The sequence below is a fragment of the Furipterus horrens genome, unplaced genomic scaffold (genome assembly GCF_987537825.1).
Source record: "Furipterus horrens unplaced genomic scaffold, mFurHor1.1.pri manual_scaffold_11, whole genome shotgun sequence".
NCBI lineage: Eukaryota > Metazoa > Chordata > Mammalia > Chiroptera > Furipteridae > Furipterus > Furipterus horrens.
Genome location: NW_028327181.1, coordinates 100199264 through 100215041, shown reverse-complemented (window position 1 = coordinate 100215041; position 15778 = coordinate 100199264). Strand labels below are relative to the sequence as shown.

Below are 15778 nucleotides of genomic sequence, written 5' to 3'. Positions count from 1 at the left end.
TCCCGGGTCCCCAGCCCCGCTGTCATGCCACCCAGACAGGTGCCTTCCAGTTACTGCCCAGCAGGGTCAAGGGACGCCCGGCGGGGGGACCTCCACCCACCCAGGCGCTCCCAGACCAGAGTCCACGAGGCGGCAGGCGTGCAGCATCAGCTTTAATGGGGGCTGGGCAGGCCGCCTTCTGTTCTGTGGGGAGGGACAGGCCAGCGAGACTGATTCCAGAATGAACTGTGAACCAGGAGCATGGCCTCCCCCATCCCCTGCCCTGTGCTTGGCAACTGATAGCTTGGAGCTGGCAGGTCCCGGTCCCTGCGGCTTCCAAGATACAGGGAGTTCCAGACACAGGTCCTGTCTGCTGGGAACCCCGGCAGACCCACCAGCGGCGAGGGGTGGCCAGGGCTCCCGGAGGCCCCCAACCCCCAAATGCAGACAAACATGGAGAGCCTCCCACCCCCGGATCCACGCGGCGGCTAGGTAAGCCAGGAAGCCGAGGGGCCGCGGCCGGGAGCAGCAGGAAGTGAGGGGAGGGTGGGGCTCCGTTCCCTGTGGCTTCCAACGGAGCGTGGCCTCCGGAGCCTCCAGGAACAGGAAGTGTGACCAGCACCAGGCTTGTCGGGCCGCCGTGGCCCTGGGGGAGCCCCAGCCTCAGAGGCTGCGTCTGGCTGGAGGGTCTGAGTGGAGCCACGGGTCTCCTGGCCCAGGGAGGGCTCCCTGGAGTCAGCCTGACCTGAGCGCAGCGGGTGCCGCAGCACTGGCACCTGCGGCCTGGCCCAGCGCTGGCCTCCTGGGGGCCTGGTCAGGGCTGGCCACGCACCCAAACTGTGGCCCCAGTCCCCGGGGAGTCCCTGCCAGTCCCAGCGAGGAGGCCGAGTCAGGAGGCTGCCACCAGGTCCGCCTGCCTGGGCCTGGCCTTGACGGGTGCTTTCTCTGTGGAGGGAACAAAGAAATGTTTGTCACGAAGAGAACACTTCACAGGCGGAACCTTGCAGAGAAGGACAAGCGGCGGCGAGGAGCCAGGTCCCAGGGCTCTGAGCTGCAGGAAGAGCCCATGCAGCCCTCCGGGGGCTGGGAGGGGAGGGCAACCGCAGCCCGATGGGCCTGGAGGAGCGTTCTGAAGGCCTGTGGCCATGGGCACGGCCACCCCAGGGCCGGGACAGCTGAGGACGCTGGCCCCACAGAGTCTGCAGAGCTAACCCGGCCTTTTCTGGGCTCCTGCCTTCAGAAGATCCCTTTCCCAACAGGGGTAAACTCTTCCCAATTTACCCACCGCAGGGTGGGGACAGCAGCTCACCCACCAATCAGGGGACCGGGCAGGACCCTGCGCCCAGGGTGCTTTGCTTTGTTCTAGAACTCACTGTTTCCCAAAGGACAGAACAGGGAGTACCTGGGTTCTTTTCGGGAAGGGGCTCTGAAGGAACATCCGGGAGCTCAATTTGTTCCTGCAAGAGAAGAGGGAGGGGCCGTGAGATGCAGCCCGGAGGGCAAAGGGTCCTGTCACTGGGCTGCTGGGCTGCCCTCGGCTAGAAGCCCCCCGTGGACCCCTTCTGCCTCCGGCAGTGCTGAAAGGAAGGGCGGCTCTCCCAACATCGGTCCCCGAGGGGCTTTCCGACAGTCCGTTCGGGCGGGCTGGGCCATGCCAGGACCGCGGGCGCCGGCTCTGGCGAGTGGGGCTGGCTGGCCCAGTGAGTGCTGGACAGCCTCTCGGCAGGGCAGGAAGTAAAGCAGCAGGTGGGTGCACAGGGCCCCCCAGGGTCAGCCGCGCACTGAAAGCTGCCTCCTGGCCAGCCTGCGGGGCAGGACAGGGGACGGGCGCCACAGGCTGAGCACACAGGCTCGAGCGGTGGCGCGGGGGCGGGGGCTCCCCCGTCCCGGAGCGCACGCAGCCCTCTAGGCCCACGCACGGCAGTCCAGCCTGACAGGACTGCAGGGCCATAGTGTGCCGGCTCCACGCGCAACTGAGTGGCTGGCCCCACGGGGAAAGAAAACCCACCCGATCAAAAAGCCATGTTCCTGTCCACTGGGGAGGAAGGGGCTGAGGGCCCAGGACGGTCGGTGCCCGCTCTGCCCAGGCGCACCTGGTCATCCTCGCTCACTGCCCCCCAAGCCATTCCTTCCAGGTCAGTCCTCCCTGCTGTCAGCCAGGGGACAGGAAAACGGGCCTCTGTGTGGCCCAAATGCTCATCCTTGCAGGGAGCAAACCAGCCTGTGTGCTCAGGTGAAACCCGCTGCCTGCGCGTGCCCAGGGCCGACCACCACGCCACGCAGAGGGACCTGGACAGGCCCAGGCCTTGAGCGGCCGAGCCCAGCCCTGCAGGTCCCGTCACCTGAGTGATTGCATTCAGCTCCTCCAGGATCGCGTCTTCGTCCTCCTGAGTGAAGCTTCCTGCCAACAGCTCATCTATTTGCTGCAAAGGAGGAGGCAAGGTGGAGCGTATAGCTGGGTTGGGGGCAGTGGGCAGGGTAGCCCCTCGTGGAGGAGGGAAACAGCCCTTGACTCGAGGCCCCTTCACTGAGAGGAGGGGCCACCCCAAGGCAGGGACAGGCAGGACCCTCAGGGCAGCAACTGCCCTCGCTGCTGAAAGGGCCCAGACAGGGTGGCACCTACCCGCTGGTACTCCACGGCCTCCTGGGTCTCGTCCAGGATCCGCTCCACTTCCTCCATGGACATCACCTAGACATGCCAGGGGAGGTTCTTGAGTCTTGTCAGGGAGGCCTTCATGAGAGCCCAGCACGGAGGCCACCAGCGGCCAGGGCACAAGGTCTCTGTCCCAGTGAAGCCAGGCTGGCAGGACAGGGCCCATCACTGGTTACTTCTGTCCCCAGGAGGGCCTGGCCACAGAGGCTGCACATCTGTCAGCCCAGCTTTTCCAGAAGCCTCGACAGGTGCTTCTCACCTGTCCTTCTGGTGCCCAAATCTACCCCAGCAGTTTCAGGTAAAAATAAGTGGAAAGAGGAAACCATTTTCTTAGGGCGGCCTGGCAGGTACATGCTGTACTTGCCACCTGGGCTCTTGGCCCAGCCCCTCCCCCACCCCCACCCAGAGTGGAGGGGCAGGACTTGAGCACAGCCTCTCTGGGCCTCACCCTCCTTTCACCAGCTGCCTCCATGCTGCTTCTGAGATGAGGCTGTGTTCACCTCCTCCAGGAAGCCCTCCAGATTAGGTCAACTCACCCCTCCCCCACCATAACCACTTTCCCTCTAGTCATGTTAGCATCCGTGGACCCAATTTACAGTTTCTGTCCATCACCCTGTTTTCAGGTCACATCCAAGTCTTGCCTGCCCTGCTAGACTGGAACCCTCCCCTAGCAGTGATGGGCTCTTCCACCTCCCGTCTAGCACAAACCCTCTTGGCCGACGGTGCTGTGTGGGGCAAGACCCCTGTTCTGCTCGCCCCTCCTCCCTGCTCCAGCCCCATGAGGACCCACCTGGTGCATCTTCTTCAGACACTCGTTTCCAAGCTGCAGGCCCTCGAGCACCTTCATTTCAATCTGGGTGAACTCAATGCTCTGCACCTGAGGGGGGAATGAGCCAGCCCTGCCAAGTCAGGGGCCTGCCATGGCCTCTTCCAGATCCCCAGCAGGATGGAGGGCGACACTGTCACGGATGAAGCTCTTCCCCCTTTGGGCAGATGGCGCTGTGCCTTCCCCCGGTCCCCTCCAGCCCAAACCACAGCTGAGGCCCTGGAGGGGCCTCCGAGTGCTCATGAGCAGCTCTGCTCAGCGTCTAATGGCAGGGACCCCCAGCAGCCTTCTGAAGACCCCCGATGCCTCCAATCACTAAGGCAGACCCCTGGTCTACCCGCGCCCTCTAGAGTGGCCCAGCCCCCAACCACCTTCCTGCAAGGGCCCACCTGCCCCCACTCTGAAGACCATCAGCTGCCCATCACCCACCCTCCTGCACCGTAGGGCCTGACCCATTCCTGGGCCTCCGGCCTTAGGGTCCCAGGAAGGAAAGGTCTCCGCCGGCGGCGGGCTCCCCTCGGCCTACCATGGTCTCCAGGCTGGTGATCTGGTTCTCCGTCTTGTCCAGCAGCTGCTCCCGGTACCGCTTCTTCTTGAGCAGCAGCTTGGCCCGCCTGCCGAGGGGACGCCCAGTGAGCCCCGAGCCCACCCGCCCTCCCCGCCGCCGCCCGCCAGGCACGCGCACGCACTCCTTCTTGCCGTCCCGCAGGAGCTGCCGGGCCACCTCGCGCTCGCGCTGCAGCTGCTGCGTGACCCTCCTCTGGTACTGCCTCAGCTTGTCCCGCTGCTGCTTCAGTTGCTGCCGAGAGCGGGCCTCGCGTGAGCGCCGGCCCACGCGGTGCCCGACCCTCGCCGCTGCCGCTGGAAGCGTGCCCCCCGCCTCCCGGGGGCCACGGGGCAGTGTCCAGACACGTCCCTGGCTGCCAGAACCCGCAGGCGGCCCGGGCGGCCCCCACCACCGTGGGCCGGCTGCGTCCACAGGGCCAGTCCGAGAGCCGCCACCACGTGGCCCCGAGTGCCGCCTGCGAGGAGGGGGAGCTGCGGCAGGGGCCTGCCCTCCGACCGCGCTCCCCTGCGGGCTGTGGCCCTTTCTCACTGCGTGTTTAGCTCCCCGCTCCGGTCACCCATCACGCGTCCGGGCGGGGTCTGTGCGACCTCGCCCAGCACACCACGCGGCCTGCAGCCAGGCCCGGTGACCTGCTGTCCTCCCCAGGGTGGCAGGCGCCCACCCTGCCACGAGGCCACTCACTGCCCGGCTGGCAGTGCGGCCCCGGGGGCCCCAGCCGAGGGTCCCAGTCGCAGGGCGGGCCCTGGGCTTGAATCCTAGGACCCCAGGCAGTAATTTGCAAATTGGGTGCAAATCCCGTTGTCCCTGTGGGGACCCCAACAAGGTGGACACTTGGCAAGTGAAAGGTCTCCTGGAGGAGAAACGGAGAGGCGGGTCCCGAGAGAGAGGAGAGAACGGCCTCGGGGGCGCCCTGCTCTGCCAGAAGCCTGGTCAGCGGGCAGCAGAGGGTGGAGCCGGGCAGGGTCTGGCCGTCCTTCGGGCCGCGGCCCTCGAGTGCTCCGCGCCCGTTTCCCTCGTGACGACCCCGTCGCCGGCTGCGGCCGCTCCCGGGGACTCCGGTTAAGAACCTTCGTAACTTACGGCCGTAAAGCACGGGCTGTTTGAACCCGCCTGCCTCGGCCCGTCCTGCCGCAGACGCTTCAGAAGAGGCGGCGAGGGGACCCGGAGCCCCGCCTCCCTCGGGCTGTCCCTTCCGGCGCCCCGGACACGGCGTCTCACCGGCCGCGCAGGACTCCCGCTCCCCAGACTAACGGCCCCCGGCGGCCCCGGCAGTGCGAGCCGCAGCATCACCACGGCAACGGGCACCCCGGCCTCGCCCCGGAAACGGCGGCCGGGCGCCCCGGGGACGGACCGGCCTCCGCCGACCGCGTGGGGGCGGCAGCGGCGGGCGTGGGCGCGTCCGGACCTCGATCGTGGTCCGGCCGGTCACGGGCCGGACCCCCAGCCCGCGGCGCGCGTGGGTGCGGACTCGGGCCGCGACCCCGGGCTGGCCCCCGCGGGCCCGCGAGCGTGGGCTGGTGCGCGGACAAAGCGCGGCCGCGGACCCGAGGGACGCTCCCCACCGGCCCCGGAGCGGACGCCTCACCAGGACGGCCTTGTCCTGCTCGGTGACGCGGCTCTGCTTCTTGCGGCCGAACAGGTTGCCCATGGCGCGCGGCCCCGGGGCCCCCGCCCGCCGGCCGAGCCGGTCGCACCGTAGCCCCGCGGACGCCCTCCGCGGCCCCGCCCCCTACGGCGGCCGCGCGGGGCCCGTTGCCGGCCCGCGACACAGCGCCCCCTGGGGCCCGCGCCGAGCACGTCCTCGCCTCCCGGTCGCCTCAGCGGGGACCCCGGCACGTGGGCAGGGCGCACAGCGCGACCTCGGGGTCGGGGCACGGAAGGCCACACGGCGAGTGTCTGGGAGCCCAGCCACCGGGTCGGGGACCCCGCAGTCCCGGGGAGCCCTCAGCTGGGCCACCGGCTCTCCTCGCAGGGACCACGCCGCTGACTGCCCCAAGCGCGGATGCGCGGCCGCGGGGGCGGTGACGCAGCGGGGGTTGCAGCACCGGGGGGCCGGGGCGTGGGGGGATTCGGCCCCCTTCTCCCCTCTGCTCTGTCTTCTTCGGTTCTGGGGACACTTAACCAGTAGCCGCTGCCCAAGACGCCTCGGCGCCTCTGCCGGATGCCTGGGCGGTGGCCTCCTGGTCCCCGGGCCGAATCGGGGGCCCCGTTTGGGGGCAGCAGCTCTGCTGCCGTTCGTGGCCCGCGGACACAACGGGGACCTGGTGACCCTCCCACCCGGCACCTTCGGGCCACGCCCGTCCCTCCCTGGGCCCCGGACTCTTTCCCTGCGTCGCCGCGAGGGGCGTCCGGCAGCCCAGCGGGGCCCGTGACCGCCACGTGTCCAGCAGCCGAGGGGCGAACCGCGCGACGGCTCCCTCTCGCCGTGAGCCCGGGTCCGGGGCTGGGGCCGCGCCGCCCGGCACCCGTGGGCTCCTGCACGAGGCTCCCGGCCCGGGGGGCGGCCGAGTCAGCCGGGAAGTCAGCACCGCCGGGGTCCGGGGGTCGCAGGGCTGTGTGGTCCTCACGGGCGCGGGCTCCGGGGGGCCCGGGGGCACGGAGTTGGGCGAGTCCGCTCCGCTCCCCGTTTCGACTTTCACACGCGAGCGCCCGGGCCCGGGGGTGCAGCCGACCCTCAGCGCGGCAGGTGGCGGGCGCAGGACACAGGCTCCCCCGTCGCAGCCTGCGCGCTCCCCGGCTCGGCGGAGCTGAGGACCTCAGGCCCTGGCCTGTCATTTACAAAATGTCGCCCCTGCGAGCTCCAGCCTGCGGCCGCCCCCTGCCCTGAGCCCGGCCCTTGGGCCCCAGGACCTGGTTTCCGGGACACACTCCCGGCCCCGGGCCCGCCCCCCGATTCCCGCCGCCTGCGTTGTCCTCGGGCGGCTGAAGCACCTGTCTGTCCGTCTGTCTGTCTGTCTGTCTGTCTGTCTCAGGCTGCCGCTCGGACATACGGTGGGGGCGGGGCCGGCGCCCCTCTGGCCGCGGGGGTGTCCTGGCCACCTCGAGGCCCCTCGACTTGTGGACGCGGCCCCCCCTTCTCTGCCTCCGTCTTCACAGGCCGTCCCCCCCGGTGTGTGTCTGTCCCCAAGTCCCCCTCTCGGAAGGACAGTCACACCGGACGAGGGCGCACCCACGGGACGTCATTTTGACTCGATGACCTTGGTAACGGCCCTCTCGGCACCTGGGGCCGCTTTCTGAGGTGCCGGGGGCTAGGACTCCCACGGGGACTGGGGGACCCCACTTCAGCCCCTAACAAAACAAAGCCAAGCCCCACCCCGCCAGCGGGCGAGCCTCGGCCTGCCGGTGACTCTCGAGCCGGCCAGGCGGAGCTGCTGGCGGCAGGGGGTTAGGGGTTCAAACCCACCTTTGGGGCCGGCGAGGAGGCACCTTCCTGGGGGCCTGGACGCTCCTACGAGGCCGGGCAGCCGCGGTCCCCAAAGTGGCCACGTGGTGGCGCTGCAGGCCCGGCGGCGGCCGGGGCGGGGGTGTCCTCGCAGGAAGGGGGGTCCCAGAGGGCCGGGTGGGGTGCGGGCGAGACCTGCGTACGGCGCCACGAACCTGCCTCAGCTGGGACAGGCCGTCCGTCCGTCCGTCCACTCCCCGCTGCTCATCCTGGGCGCCAGGTCCCTGTGCCGCGGGTGTGCAGGGGGCAGGGGACCCAGGGGACCCGCCGTTGCGTTGGGGTGGAGGGCCATTGGGTCAGCGGTCAGGAAAGGCTTCCTTCAGGAAGGAAGTGGCATCTGAGCTCAGAAGCACCCCAGATGGGGACGGTGGGGAAACTGGGGACAGGTGGGGGCCAGAGGGGGTCACAGGAGGCTGCTGGCCCTCACCAGGGAGAGGCTGACCGAACCTCGACTTCCAACGGTGGCTGTGGCCGCTCCCCGTGGGGAGAAGGGGTCACGGTGGAGAACGGCTGGGAGGCCGAGCGCTTGTCCTGGGGACGGCGGCGGGCGGCTGTGGGGGAGGGGCGCGAGGGCCGGTCCCCGGTCGGAGGCGACGCTGAGCCTGGACTGCTGGCAGCTCCCGAGTCCCGGCCCCGTCCCTGCTTCAGCGAGAGGCGGCTGAGGCCCCCAGTGCCCCGCGCAGCGCGGACGTCCGGCCGCAGACGGCTCCCCAGAGGGACGGGGCTCCGGCGGCCGGGAAGGACCGGGCCCGGCGCTGACCCCGTGCTCCTGCTCTGAGGCTCAGGCTCCTGGAGCGGAAGCCCCGAGACGGGGACGGCCTGCAGGACACTCCTCAGGTGGCCCTGCGCCAACACCACTGACCCACAGAGCCCAGTGAGGCGGTTCCAGGTGACAACAGGGCGGAGTCGTGCCGAGCAGGACCCACAAGAGCCACCCCAAGGGCGCTCCCGTCCCCGCCCCTCGGCGGCCCTGGCTCCTGGCCTGGCCACGAGGTGCAGCTGCGTCTTGCCCGGGGCCTGCGCAGCCACGCGGGCCCAGCCAGTGGGGCACGTGGGGCGGGCTCGGCCCTTGTCACCCCTCCGTGGCCAGCTCCCACCACGTGTGCACTTCTCAGCTGTACGAGCAGTTGGTCTGTACTCAATCCCAGTGACAAACTGGTGCAACAGGAAACATGCCCCCCCCCCTGCAGGGGCGGGGCAGCCGGGTGACGCTGCGTCTTTGTTTAAAACAAACCGTCGTTTAATTCAGGAGTCCTGGCCGCCAAGACCCTGGGCTTTCCTGGTGACGGCTCCCCTCCCCCCAGGGCCAGCAGACGCTTAGCTGGGGCGCCCACCACGGGCCACCAAGGTGCAGCCACTTCTCGGGCGGCTCGGGAGGGCAGCGGCTGTGACCCAGTGCCCCCGCCCCCCATGCAGCGTGCAGGGACAGGTGGCTTCCTTCTCGCCCCAGTGTCCACCCGCCGCCTCCTGGCCAAGGCCCTGGGCACCCAGGGTTCTGCCTGGTGGGCCTCTAAGCCCCCGGGATGGCCCCTCCCTCCCAGGTGACCCCAGTCACAGCCCAGCCGGTCCCTCTGGCCCCACATGTTCTGCCACTGGCTTGCCCCATCCCTCAGACCGGACGGCTCCTGTCCACCCTGAGGGCCCTGTTGGGTGCCTCCCAAGTCCCTTCCTGCCTCTGTTCGGGCCCAGGTCCCCTCGGGGTGGGGAGCCACAGCCATTTCCCGGGGGTCAGGATGCCTGAGCCCCCCTTCCCATCATAGGGTCATGAAGAGTCTGGCCCCAAGCCATCTCCAGGAAGTCACAGCCTCAAGGTGGGAAGTGACTGGGGCCCGTCTCCCACGTGCATGGTGGGACCCCCCCCCTCAGGCAGCCACAGGGCTCCCTAGGGCCTGCCTGTTCGGGAGTCTCTTCAGAAGCTGGCTTGGGGACTGCAGGGCGGTGAGGCAAGTGCCTGCCATGCGAGGCCTGTCCAGGCTGGGCCAGATGTGACGGCCCGCCGGCTGTGAGGACAGGTGGGGCTGGGGTTCCTGAGCCGCAGGACGGGGGCGGCCCTGGAAGCTGAAGAGCGGGAACTGGGTGCCCCCTCAAGCCTCCAGGCGGAAGGAAGGTGGCCCGGCAGCCCCTCGGCCCCAGCCTGAGGCTTGTGTCCGAGCTCTAAGTGTAAGGTAATAAACCTGTGTGACTCACAGCTTTGTGCCAGGGCTGGCAGACACGGGCGGGGGTGGGGGGCAGCTCCTTCACCATGGAGGTCTGGTCCCCAGCCCAGGGCCTGTCCTTGGACAAGTGTCCGAGCTGTTGGGTTGGTGCTGCCCAAGGACAGGTGGCTGTGCCCGTCGTGTGACAGCTGACAGGGACAGAGGGCCGCCCACCAGGGCTCCCATGCCCAGCACAGTGAAGGAGGCGCCTCTGTGTGGCACTGCCCATGTTCATGTGGCAGGTGCACCGTTTTTGTAAAAGAGCTGCCAGCTGTCACCTCTGCGCTTGTTTATTAGCCATTCGTTGTCTGTCTGTGCTCACGTTCATGTTACACTTCCATGTTTTGTCATTCTGGTAGAATAAATAGATAAGTGAACCTTTAGGTCAGGCTCTCGGGCCTGGGTCAATTTCATGATTGCATTTCCGCGTCAGACCTGTGAAGACAGCCCCACGTGGCGGCCGCGGTCACACCACGGCGGGCGGTGGCCTCACTAGGACAGGTCATGGTTTTGTCTCCAAACCACCATGTGTGAGCCTGGAATTGAGTGGAATGGCTCCAGGAGCCAGACTCTCAGTGTCCGGGGGTGGAGCTCAGCTTCTGGAAGGTTCTGGGGTCACCACCTGGCATGTCTTGTGGAGCTGGCAGGGGCCATGTGTGGAGCAGTGGAACTTTCTGTGGCCTTCCTGACCCCATGTGGCTCTCTCACCCGGGACACAGTGGCCGGTCACAAGAGCCGGAGAGGGAACTTTGTCCCAGAACCTCCTGCTGGGAGCACACACGGCCCGCAGGCAGAAGGGCTGCGCGGCTGGCAGGGCTGTCCTGCCGATGACGTCCTCAGCTGGGGCGGCGCCAGGGGACCGAGAAAGCTGTCACCGCTCCCTCGCACTCACACTCACTGTTGTCGGCCTCCTGTTGGCAGAATTAGTGGAGCCCCTCCCTCCTCGGAGTGTCCTGGTTCCCAAGGGAAGTGGGAGAACGCTGCTCAGATGTCATCACTGCGGTGCTTTGTTCCACAGGTGCCACGTGTCTGATGGCTCCCACATTCTCGGGAGCCGTGCCCGGGCTCAGCGGTAGCCCTGGCCCCTGAAGTGCACCTGCACACACGTCCTCACACACCTGAGGACATGCACACACACCCCCACACACGCCTGCAGACACGCATATCTGCACACACCTGTGCACACACATGTACACACACCTGTATATGCGTGTGCCTGTGCGCGCACACCTGCACATGCCTGTGCACCTGCAGACACACATACCTGCACAACCTGTGCATGCTTAAGGGTGCACGCACACACATGTACACACGTGCCCGTGTGCTGCTCACGCAGACAGGGATGTCAGCACACACCTGTGCCCGCACACGCACAGACAGGTACATTAAAGCGGTCGCCGAGGAGCTTCTCCATGTCACTGCTGCACCGGAACGGGGATGGTGGCTGCAGCAGGAGCCGTCGAACCACAGATGCCCGAGAGACTCCATCTGCGCCTCCTGTGGGCGTGTGTGTGTGACGCGTGTGCAAGCACACGGGGGAGGCCGCGGCCTGGGCGCTGTCCCTGCCCCTGCCAGGACGGGCAGCCCTTCAACAGAAATAAGCTTGTGGCCTCAGGCAGTGGCCAAGTCACTGAGACCTGCCTCGCCTGTCCAAGGCCACAGGCCCCTCCTGCTAAGGGGCCTGTGGTGACAGCGGCCCAGGCTCGGATCCGAGGCTGTTCCAGGAAGGCGGCGGCAGGAGGGGTTGGGGGGGCTCGTGCGCCCTGGTGTGTTGGCGGGAGGCACAGCTGCCAGCTCCTGTGTCCTGTGCTCGGTCTTAACCCCCAGCCTCGCCCACCTGCTTAGAACGGTCTCTGTGAGCGCACAAGCGGGAGGACGCAGCTGGGCTGGGGCCGCGCCCTGTGCTGCTCAGGGCCAGGCGGCGCGGCCCAGGGACCCGCCGGGTGGCCGAGCCCTGGAGCAGCCAGCGTCCTTCTTGGAGCTCCGTGGGGCTCATGCCTGGGTCGCTTCGAAAATAAAAGTTTGTTTCCTCCTTTAAAACTCTCAGAAGAAAAGCAGGACAGGGAGGTGGGGACGAACGGTGACTGTGTCCACGGCCTGGAAGATGCGTCCCAGTGGAGAAGCAGCCTCCGCAGCCCAGGACGCCAGGAGAGCCCCTTCCCTGGGCTCCGGGGCGCAGCAGCGAAGACAGACAGACAGACAGCACGGCCTCCGAAAAGGCCCCGGCAGCCGGGTCGGGACCAGAGCTCCTGGGCGGCGGTGGGCACGGCGGGCCCGCTATCTCACGCGCTTCTCCACGGAGTACACGGACATGTAGTAGTCGTTGCTGCCCACGGCCAGGTGAGGCTGCAGGGAGAGCGGTGAGCAGGTGAGCGGGCGAGCGGGCCCCGGGGGGCGGCCGGGGGCAGGGGCGGAGGCGCCCGCCGTTTCCTGGCCCCTCAGACTGGGAGGCTGGCGTAGGAATGGCGGGGCCCCGGCTGGGGCTCTCAGCACAGCCACGCCACCCTCTGCAGCACTGGGACCCAGAAGCTGCCTGTCCCTGAACCTCGCGCAGGACCGCCCCCAGATGCCACACGTTTCGGCAGAGCCACATGCCAGGCTCCCATGGGGCCACGTGGCCCGGAGGCAGGCGGGCGGAATCCTGATTGAACAAGAGCCTGGGAGCAGGAGGGCCGCCTGTCACTGAGGACGGGCACCATTGTGTGCCCACAAGACTTCTCACTGGGCCTTTCTCCAGCGGTGACGAAGGGCAGCTGTGTCCCGCGCTCTGAGGCCACTCTTCCCTGAGTGACAGGGAATCTGGTGCTGCCTCAGGAGTGAGGGCAGTTCGGGGCCCCAGCCCCGGACCTGGGAGGGCAGAGGCCCAGGGCAGGCGTCACAGGGCAGCCTGGCTGCAACTCCCCCGCTCGCCGCTGCTGGCCCCCGGGTCCCCTGAGTCCCACAGCCCCCCGCCCGGGCGCGGGCACACAGACCCAGTGTGGGTGGAAGGCCAGGCAGCTGATGGCGCCGACACGCTGGCCCATGAAGCCGTCGTAGTACTTGATGCTGTTGATGAGCTCCCCGCTGCCGCTGTAGACGGCCGTGAACTGGTTCATGGAGCCGCTGCGGGCGGGCGGGGACGGGGGGTTGAGGGGGCTGTCAGTGCCCTTCCCTTTGGGGGCGGGCGCCCAGCTCCCCCAGCCCAGGGTCAGGAGGGCAAGGCCTCCTGCGGGACCCCGGGAACCAGCCCCAGGGCTGGGGCAGGCCAGTGATGTGCGGCAAGGGGACCCGGCCAGGCCGGAGCGCAGGGCGGGCACATACCACGCGATCAGGTTGGCCTGGGGGTGGATGTCGAGCGCCGTGAGCCCCTTCACGATCTGCATGGTGTTCACAGACTCGGGCATCCGCGGGTCAAAGCAGCGCACGTCTCCGTTCACGCTGCCAAGAGGGGGTGAGGGTGACACGTGGCCAGCGGGCAGCCAGCCCCTGGGACTGGGCTTGGGGGCCACCTGGACCCTGGAGTGCCCCCCGCCACTGACCCCGGTGGCTGGGACCTCCGCAGGGAGCCAACCGAGGCTCTGCGCCAAAGCAAACCCGCAGGAGCCAGGACGGGTGTGCGGGGACGTGACCGACTTGTTTCATTTTCTGTCCCCGAGGTTAGATGTGCAGCAGGGACAGGTGGGCCGGGAGGCCCAGGAAGCCCCTCTCCTGCCCTGAGCCCTGGTGGGCACCCAAGAGCTGTGCAGCTCTCTGAAGACATGGTGGCCGTGACAGTAAATCACACTTTGCTGTCCCTTTAATGGGCAAATAAATATTCACTGCTCTCAGAACCGGGTTTATCAGCTGCAGAAACGGATTTATAGGCAGATGACTGGCACCCACGGGACCCCCACAGCCACACACCAACGGGTGCCCTGGGCCTGTCGGGAGGGGCGCCTCCCACCACTCCCCTGCACTTGCGAGCAGACCTCCCAGTGCCCACGGTGGGTCTCCCCAGTGGGGGGATCAGTGGCTCCCCTGCTCTTCCGGGCCAGCCCTGGGGCAGGAGGGAGCTCCTGCCCTGAAACGCCACCATCTCCCAGCTGCTCAACGCCAAGCACAGGTTTGCACCGGAGGGAAAACGACACGTTCCCGGCCAACGTCTCCCGAGGCCGTGGGGCCCGTTACCTCACGCTCACAATGTGGCCCTCGGGGCGCCTCTGCAGGCAGGCCTTCACCACCCAGGCCGTGTGCTCCCGGTACGTCATGACGCGGCTGCGGGGACCGAGTGAGGGACTGGGGTCAGCAGGAAGCTGTTTCTGGGGAGGCCGGGCCACGGCAAGGATGTGCTCTGTCTCCTACCAGCCGTGCGGCCTCGGGCGAGTGCCCGCTGCCTCTGGGGGCTCACTTTGCCTGGGCCCAGCCACCCGGCGGGAGTGCGACCCCTGGCATCAGGGGGATGCCTGGCGGGAAGGCTCAGCCGAGTTACCATTCACTGAGCGCCATCCTCCTGTCGTAGACGCGGACAGAGCCGTCGCCGAGGCCGGCAACGATGAGCGACCGGTGGGAGTCGCAGGACAGGCTGGTGACGCAGCTGTCGGCGCCGGTGGGGATGTCCTAAGGCAGAGCAGAGACCCGCTGAGGCCCATGGGGTGGAGCCGTCATCTGGGCCAGGAACTGCGCCTTCTCTCCACCAGGGAAGCCATCAAAGGCCCGAGGAGACTGAGGGACGGGCTGGGGCCACCAGGGGTTGAGTCAGGCCCACTGGGCATGTGAATGACAGGCCAGGAGGACAGTGCCTGAGACCCGGTCCCCAGGGCCATGACTGGCAAATACGTTGGGTAACAACGGGTGTTCAGTGCCAGTTACACTTTTTGGCATCTGCCTCTTTCCTAAAAGGAAAGCTGAAGCTCTTCGGGCAGGAGGAACCCCCCTCGCTCCTGGTGAAAACTCCTCCTCAGCCCAGGGAGGGTCTGGCGGGAGGTGAGCCTGTAACCCGCTCCCCGCAGCTCCTCCTGGCGGCTGGGAAGGTGGAGAGGGCAGCAGTGCCGCCGCGCCCGGGCAGGAACGAGCAGGCGGGGACATGGCCCGCACGAGGGGTGAGGACGCTTCCGGCCTGGGAGGTCTGCTCTCTCAGCAACGCCACCGGCACCGGAGGGACTCTGCAGGTGGGGGAGCGGCCGTCGTGGGGGCTTCAACGGCGGGAGGGACCTGGGAGGTGGTCCCCCTGCCTCTGCCCGATCAGGGGCCTCAGACCTGAGCAGGGAGGGCCAGCCTGGCCAGCACGGTCCCTAGAGGTGGCACGACAGAGCTGACTGCACGAGCGCAGAACGTGAGGACGGGGCAAAGGGGCCACGCCTGCAGCACCCCAACTCCCCCCCGCCCCCCTTTCTACGTTAGATCTGGAGCAGGAGCTGAGCCAGCCTCCCGCCCCGGCTCCTGTCTAACCAGTGGGCAAGAGGCCAGGGCGGGCGGGAGCAGCTGGGAGGCGGCCTCGCTGGGCACCCCGGGGACGCTGCCCGGCCATCACTTTCCCGGGCGTTTGAGGCAAGACCGATGTCCTCCCAGCTCTTTATTAAACCGGGACGCCAAAGGGCGTGACTCATCTAACGCGCTTCCCCCCATTGTGCTCTGCTGCCCCCTAATTGGCACAGACTGATGTGTGAAAATGATAAGGACTGGCCCAGGCCTGGTAACGCTGCTGGGCAGGGTGACGGCGTCACCACTGCGTCCGGACGGGCCAGCTGGCTTCCAAAGGCTCCGGGTCCTGCTGCGCTCCCAGCACCGAGGCCCCTCTCGTCCGGGCCCCCATCCCCAGGGGTAGTGGCACTGTCACGGCTGCTCAGTGACCCTCAACCTTGGTTTTCTGCAAGGACGGTAGGCGAGGGTCGAGGGCGGGGGGTGGCACCGGGCGGTTACCTGCACCTTCACCTCACGGTCTGTGTCCCAAATCCGGATGATGCGCACGTCCCCTGAGCTCATGAGGAGGCCGGTCTCCTGCTCCCAGTCCACCACCATCCCAGCTCCTGGAGAGACAGTGGTCACCCGTGTCACCGTGGCAGCCTGGTCAGGGCAGACACTCGCCAGCCCACTGCATGGGTCCCCAACCCCATGCGAGCTCCGGCTGAGGCTCCCCGTGCACCCCAAGTCCAGGTCT

General features: G+C 68.0%; 2 protein-coding genes across 2 annotated transcripts in view; both read right to left on the bottom strand.

Moving 5' to 3' along the window:
- Positions 1-134: 134 nt before the first annotated feature.
- On the bottom strand, positions 135-5749 carry CHMP6 (charged multivesicular body protein 6). Its single transcript, XM_090291603.1, has 8 exons — positions 5612-5749; positions 4148-4257; positions 3985-4072; positions 3423-3509; positions 2603-2668; positions 2322-2402; positions 1382-1436; positions 135-924 (listed from the first exon to the last, which is right to left on the bottom strand). The coding sequence occupies exons 1-8, from the start codon at positions 5672-5674 to the stop codon at positions 869-871; spliced, it is 606 nt and encodes a 201-aa protein (XP_090147729.1). The 5' UTR covers positions 5675-5749; the 3' UTR covers positions 135-868.
- A 6105-nt stretch (positions 5750-11854) lies between these two features.
- RPTOR (regulatory associated protein of MTOR complex 1) overlaps positions 11855-15778 on the bottom strand; it is a 118644-nt gene continuing 114720 nt past the window's right edge. The window contains exons 29-34 of the mRNA XM_090257810.1: positions 15541-15647; positions 14111-14238; positions 13810-13896; positions 12964-13080; positions 12636-12765; positions 11855-12009 (exon numbers count right to left, since the gene is read on the bottom strand). Of these exons, the coding sequence (XP_090113936.1) occupies positions 11941-12009; positions 12636-12765; positions 12964-13080; positions 13810-13896; positions 14111-14238; positions 15541-15647 (638 nt within the window). The 3' untranslated portion in view covers positions 11855-11940. The remainder of the gene's footprint in view (positions 12010-12635; positions 12766-12963; positions 13081-13809; positions 13897-14110; positions 14239-15540; positions 15648-15778) is intronic.